This window comes from Sinocyclocheilus rhinocerous, unplaced genomic scaffold (assembly GCF_001515625.1).
Source record: "Sinocyclocheilus rhinocerous isolate Xijiao unplaced genomic scaffold, SAMN03320098_v1.1 scaffold262, whole genome shotgun sequence".
In the NCBI taxonomy this organism is placed as follows: domain Eukaryota; kingdom Metazoa; phylum Chordata; class Actinopteri; order Cypriniformes; family Cyprinidae; genus Sinocyclocheilus; species Sinocyclocheilus rhinocerous.
Genome location: NW_015641038.1, coordinates 1,118,067 through 1,125,362, shown reverse-complemented (window position 1 = coordinate 1,125,362; position 7,296 = coordinate 1,118,067). Strand labels below are relative to the sequence as shown.

General features: G+C 39.7%; 1 protein-coding gene across 1 annotated transcript in view; it reads right to left on the bottom strand.

Annotated features, from left to right (window-relative positions):
* LOC107754280 (zinc finger transcription factor Trps1-like) overlaps nt 1–6,605 on the bottom strand; it is a 146,672-nt gene extending 140,067 nt beyond the window's left edge. The window contains exons 1-2 of the mRNA XM_016570673.1: nt 6,313–6,605; nt 1,184–1,483 (exon numbers count right to left, since the gene is read on the bottom strand). Of these exons, the coding sequence (XP_016426159.1) occupies nt 1,184–1,196 (13 nt within the window). The 5' untranslated portion in view covers nt 1,197–1,483; nt 6,313–6,605. The remainder of the gene's footprint in view (nt 1–1,183; nt 1,484–6,312) is intronic.
* Nucleotides 6,606–7,296: the final 691 nt, after the last annotated feature.

The following is a 7,296-nucleotide window of genomic DNA, read 5'->3' as shown; positions in this document are numbered from 1 at the left end:
ATCAATCCATGTTAATTTTTACAGCGAATAATACGCTGTCACTTTAATTCAGCGCGTATAGCACAGCAGAAATAGATTCCGTGCGGAAACGATCGCAGCATGACTGCTGCAGACGCACCGCTCCTGGAGCGCACTGCCTGACCGCAATCGCGTGTAGTGTGAAGGCTGATCCGTTAACATGGGCGCGGAAAAAATACGCACCACAGACGGAGTGTGTGAACCTGGCGTTACGTTTGTATGCCCGCCCAGTCTGTTCTGTTCTCATGCTCCATTTAGGCACGCTGCATTCTGATTGGTTCGGATAGCATACTGCGGGGAGGTCGGGGGTGCGGAAAATCGTGCTATAAAGCGATTTAGAAATCGCGCAAGCTCAAATCGCGATTTTATGATGATTTCGATTAATCGCACAGTCCTATTTCCTAATAACACTTAATACAATTATAACGATTTATGACGCATCTAAATAACTGAGCATCATAACAACTTTAAAACACAAAAACTAACAAATGCAAAAACATGTCAAACATCTCAAAAAAACTATCGATGTTTGACCAGAACTATTGGATGACAATCAACCACACAAAAACAGACTTCTTTTTATCTATGTGCTACTTTGCATATTTTTATGAGCGATGCAGAAATATCTCCTGAGAGGAAGTCTGTCGAGTCCAGCATTTCACAAACACAGTGGCAGAGAAGATTACCAGACCACAGTATCACCTGGTCCACAAATGTACAGCTCAAAGAAAACCCCCACAGACTAAAAAAATACTGCTTGTGTGGCCTATCTTATTACCCTGGAGAAAACCCACAGATAGTCAAAAAAAGTCAGGGAAAAGAAAGTCAGTAAATTCTACTGTTCCACATAATAAATGCCAAAGCAGGGGATGATGGCCTTACTGAAGATCAAAGCACTTTAACAGCTTGAGCCATCTAGCGGTCTAGATTACTGCCCTGAACTACAGGAAGACTGGGTTAAAAGTTACCATAAATAAAGTTTTAAAGCTACATCACCCTCAAACACAACACCATCAAAATCCTGAAGACAAGAATCACGTCCTTCCCTGTTGATCCTATGTATTAGTTTAGAAGACTTGCAACACGAATTGCATCGAAAACCACAATGCCACACGCTGCCAGAAATCCCTGCGCTTTTGCAACACACAATCGCACATATACATACCTCTGTTAAGCATTGGGTTATAGCATTATCACACTCAAATCCAACAGGTAGGCAGATATCAAAGCTGTCAGAGTATCCAAAGACCCTTCCCTGAGGAGCCCACTGAGGTATCCTTTATTCCACATCCATTCTGGCCTGGGAATCATTCCATTTTTTCCCACAGTGTTCACAAAGTTTACTCGCTCTACGTGCGTTGCTTGTAAAATGCGCCGTCCTGTACTTCCTTTTCTCAGAAGACCTCACAGGTGCAGATGATCCTGGGTGCGAGGGGTGACCACGCCATGCCCTTCTTCTCGATCACTGTAACGAAACAAAAACGCACGTTTAGCAATAAGGAAGTGCTCTGTGTAAACAGCACTTTTTGAATCATTTTTAAGAAATAAAAATATTAAAACCACACATTAACACTCACTGAATAAACGTTTAGGAATTAAAAAAAAAAAAAAAAGCGAACAATAAAAAAAGCACGATCTACCAAAAGACTCAGAATCTTGGAAGAAGCTCAACATGGACACTGCAATACACGCATAGAGAGCAAAGAGAAATCCTGTGTCATGTACTCAGGCAGTCTGACAGCAGGTTTCATGAATGGGAGCTCTGACAGTATGGGCCCTCTGGCCGACCAAATTGGAAACAGGAAAATAAACATTCTCAAGGAACACCCCCCCCACCATCGTAACCCCTCCCCCCCCAAACCTTTTCTTTGACTCATTCTGTCCAACCTGTGTCAGGTTAGCAATAGTCAACCGCACCAGCCTCCAGACCACACAGATGGAGAACATTCAGCCACCGTGAGATGGAGAGGGAAAAAAAGACAAAAAAAGCAAAGCGAAACCCTGTTTGCGAGGCAAAAGAACACACACTGTGATAGAAAGGAAAAGAGAGAAAGAAAAAGAAGGCTAAACTGACTCATCAACGTTCCAGAGGGGCCGTCGGACAGGAGGATCGGTGGACACACTAAACTCAGCACGTCGGAATGGGGAGGAGAGGAAGTGGGCACTGCTGGAAGATCTAAACTGAACACTTTCAGAAAGTTTCTGATATGAAGCTGAGCACGGAGACTTGCGGGATAAAGCTAGGCTAACAAGACGAGTGTTTTTAACCAAATAAATAGTTATTGATACTCTAATTTTAGTATAGAAGTTCAGGAAAGTCAGCTGATATGAAAAGCAAACCTAACCGGAACCTCTAGCTTTGAAAAACCACATGCAGGCAAAATGTCAACACATCCGACTGATAAAAGGTTTACCATCACACATCACTTTAACTTGCATATTCAATACAATGTCAGTTATTTTTAATTCTTCCGAAAAAAAGTAAGTTTTTGTCAATGAGTAAGATTGAAGATTTAGGGGAACTTCGATTTCTTTTTCTTCGTTTGCAGTGCAACCTACCACTCTACTGGGAATACAAGAGTTTTCAGTCAGCAAACTTTACCAGATGTACACTAACCACTAAAATATTACATGCACCGTAATTAGCCTAACAAGTGATGTCAAACAGCTCTGACAGAGTCAGAGACCCAAACCGTCTCTTATCTGGAGCTCCATTTGTGACATGTAGAAATTAGCCATCAAAATATAATATTAATAAATATATGTAGAAGCTAAACCTATAGTTTTTCACTGGATAAAGGAGGTTGCTATGACACCACAGGTCAAAGGTCCTTTTGTTTAATTCCCACACAGGGTGTGAGAAAAAAAAAAAGGGAAGAGAACAAGATTTCTTCAAACAAAAGAAACACTTAAATTTAAAGCACTTAATTTGGATGACAAAAACCTTCTCAATGTTAGAATCATATACCACCCCAAAGTGAGTTCACTCACACAAAAATGCAAATTTCTCGTTATTTCTCTTCAAATCCATTCATATTGCATGAAAGTTTAGTGAGAAAATTCATGAAGAAGGCAAGTCTTTACAACATATCTGCTATAACTCACCATAACAAGTCTAAATACCACACATCCAGAGCCATTTAGTGACTTCAAAACACTGGTAAAAACAGGATGAAAAGCATATGATGAGACAAGGGACGACCTCTGTGAACTGTGGCTCTTTTATTCTTGAAAATCCAAAGGAAAAAAGACTATCTATTCATATGCAAGCTAAATCAAATATGTTAAAAAAGCTTTTAAGGGTACCAATTATTAGGAGCTGTCTCTGTGTAAGCCTTGGCATTTCATCAGGCGGATACAAAAGAAAATTCTAAAGTTTCCTGTCTCCCATGTTTGGAGAATTCTAACCACAAGAAACAAAGCAAAGGAATTTCTATAAAGTCGTTGATGCGTCATTTCAAAACACAAGCAGTGATGGTAGTTTGCAGTCTTGCCTGTCGCCGTATATAGAGAGTGGAAAAAATACTATGCCGCTCCATAAAACATTTAAAAAAGATTATAATTTTAACAAGTTTTAATCACACAAAAAATCTTATTCAATCTAGCCAAAAAAATCTGAATTTTAAGTGCTATATTCTTTGCAACATGTATTTCTTTATTTTTATATTGTTATAGCTTTTTTTGTTTTGTTTTTATATGTGTATATTCACTTTGAACCAACAAATGAATAAAAATATATACAAAAATAATCATCTGGTCATTTTCTAACAACCTATAAAAGTAAAAATTACAATACTTTGAAGTCATCAGCTAGTTACAATATGTTCTTTGCAAGCAAACACCTGGATTGAATATGTTAGCGAGATCCATTCTATATCTCTGTCATTAAAAAAAGTCCCCTACAATTTATTTTCTCTACAGGCTTCTTATTCAACAGCACCAGCGCCACACGAATCTGCCGCAGGGACACAAGTGGCAAATCACAGTGCAGCAAGAAGTTAGCCCAAAAAGAAGTTGTGCAAACTCAGAAGCCACGAAGAACAAATGGAAGACCCCCACTGCTGCTTTCTCCCTCCACCAAGGCCCAAATTCATTTGTCAGCCGTAAAGTTCCTGACTATACAGCGCTGATATATTGCCTCTATCCAAAGAGCTCACAGATGTGGAGTCATTTACATTTCAAATACACCTCAAGCATTTCAATCACTTCAAACGCCCCTTATCAGACAACTCATGTGGATCTTATTCTTCGGTGTAGACTGAGAACTGAATCTAGTAAACTGCTGAATGGATAGCAAGAACGAATTCACATATTTGAGTGTTTACGATGAACAAGGAATTAAGTAATATTCCAAGCAGACGGAGATTTTTCTTCTGATCTCTAGGTTGTTATACATGTAAAATGACAATGAACTATTTCATGCACGAAAATAAAGTGGGGAGACATTTTTTTTAATCTTCAAAGAATAAAAATAGTCATGTAACTGCAAAAAGGGTTAAGATAAAGTGAGTGCAACTGCAGTAGGCTGATGATGACAGAGCTGAGATTCTCTATTGACTGTTTCTGAAACTATGTTTACAGTTGTGAGTTTCTCTACATTTCTCTAAATGATAAGATGCATTTGCCTGCACAGGCTTCGTCATTAAGAAACCTTTACCGACAAACCATTTCAGAAAGAAAAAGAGAGCATATCATTTCCAGACTGCCGGAGTGTGGCAACTATCACAGTTTACAGGAAACAGCGCAACTCATCTACTGGAACCAACATGGGATTTTGTATCATAACAATCATATACAGGTTACACTTCAGTACAGCACATTTAAGTGAAGTGTGGGTGATTTTATCAGTTTTAAGATGAATACTTGTTTCCACCCACTAACTAATGATATTCTAATGTGAAAGTGACTGTAAAACCAAATTAACTGGAAACAATACCACAGTTGCAGAACTGAGGAACGTTGCAACAACCCAAAATCTAAACAATGTTACAAACTGTATAGGATATGAAAACACTCACATATACCACACACAAATATCTTGTTAAAACTTGTTGGAAATAACTAGAACACTGGAAGTGTGTTCCTGTCGTCTGTACAAAAGTTTATATTGATGAATAACATCAACAAGATAAGTTAAGGGGAAAACGACTACTGTACATGCCAAGGGGAAAAAAGTAAAATTTCAATAAATATGCCTTCATTTTTGAGGAATAAAACAGGGTTATTTAAATTCCATGAACTTCTGTCAAAAAGTTTTGGAAAGTGATAAGCTCCATCACGCCACTTTAGTCACGCCACAAGAAACTTTGTGAACTACAGCCCCCCCAAACACACCTAAGTGCGAAAGTTGTCAACACAGTTGCCGAAACAAATAAAAAGTGTTACCATTAGTTATATATGAACAAAAACACACTTCCAAATGAGAAAATAGGACTCGTATAAAGTCAGGAGCTCGTTAACGTTACCGCTATTCATAAACTTTTCCTCAGAAACTTGCTGCACGTCTCCATCGCCTCGAAGAACGCAGTGAAACAGAAAGACATCTTTTCGCTACCTGCCTTCGAATAAAAACGCAAAATAGCGATAAAAACCCCCGTAAAGATCCATGGACTGTCATGTAAACAACCTGCGCCTCTTTGTATGTGGAAAATGAAGTGTAACGTTCAGTGCGTTGCCATGCCTACGCGTTTTCTTATCGTACATCAGCCACGGAAAGTTTTCGAAGTTTGTGTGGAAAGCGCCATTCAGCTTGAAGCATCATTTACGCAAAAAACAGTAGCCTACACACTAATGAAACTTTCTACAACTTTAGTTATGCGCCGTTTAGCTACTTTAGCTCGCAGTGCAACCGGTTTACACATAAACAATGCAAATAAAAAGCGCCTCGCGGCTTAACTTAAATGTACAAGAAAAGAAAAAAACGATATTACTACATTCTGGATATTATCTTGCGCAAAACCCATTGCAACACAGATTGAAATAGCTGAAAAGAAATGGGAAGGAAAAAGTAATCCAAAAACCTCTTCGTGTGTTTAATCTCAACTACTGGGAGCTAACAAGTCGCCAATTTCAATTTGCAATTTAGCCTCAAAACCCAAATGGCACGCCGAAATCCGAAGAGCCGTGCTCTTATTTTCATTGCAAAGTAGCAATCAACTGATTCATCACCAAATCCCTTCGCCCTTCTCAACATTACATAACATTCTCCCCCTAAAAGCCATCAGGAACTACAGCTAAAATCCACATCGTTCTTCTGCCGTGATCGCAATGCTCATTGATTCGCTTTCTCCTTACCTGTTGATTAAATTGCAATAGTCTTTGCAGTCTGAAAGATGGTGGAGCTTTGGCGTGAGCCATGAAGCGTCTTTGTGTTGTTTGTTTGTTGATCTCGGGAATTTTTTGGTTTTTATGGGGATGTAAGATTGCGAATTGCTCCCGTACACGTGAAATCTTGGGAGACTGTGTTTAATAGTAAAAACGCCTGAGTCTGGGATGGAAAAAAGGAGGTTGGTTTTTGCAGTGATCTCAGTTCTTTATCAGAAATGTTATCGCTTGTCAGGACCTCAGACTCCAAGCATTACGTCAGTTTCAAGACACCAACACTATTAATATCAAGAAGCCCTTGCGGAGGAAAGCGCCACCCTAGAGCGCGTTCTCTTAAAGGGGCAGTGACCACTAAAACAAGCTCCGGTGTTCCACCGGCACCACTCTGCAACTTCGCCATAGACTGCTGAAGAAACATTTAGATAAGTCATCTAGACCAGAATCGGATCTCAACCGGTGGTTCGCACTTCTGTTCTGATAGGCGGAGAGCAGAGAAAAACAATCCTAAATGCACTGTAAAATTATTTAATCATTTTTTGTGTTGTTTGTTTGTTGCTCTCGGGGAATTTTTTGGTTTTTATGGGGATGTAAGATTGCGAATTGCTCCCGTACACGTGAAATCTTGGGAGACTGTGTTTAATAGTAAAAACGCCTGAGTCTGGGATGGAAAAAAGGAGGTTGGTTTTTGCAGTGATCTCAGTTCTTTATCAGAAATGTTATCGCTTGTCAGGACCTCAGACTCCAAGCATTACGTCAGTTTCAAGACACCAACACTATTAATATCAAGAAGCCCTTGCGGAGGAAAGCGCCACCCTAGAGCGCGTTCTCTTAAAGGGGCAGTGACCACTAAAACAAGCTCCGGTGTTCCACCGGCACCACTCTGCAACTTCGCCATAGACTGCTGAAGAAACATTTAGATAAGTCATCTAGACCAGAATCGGATCTCAACCGGTG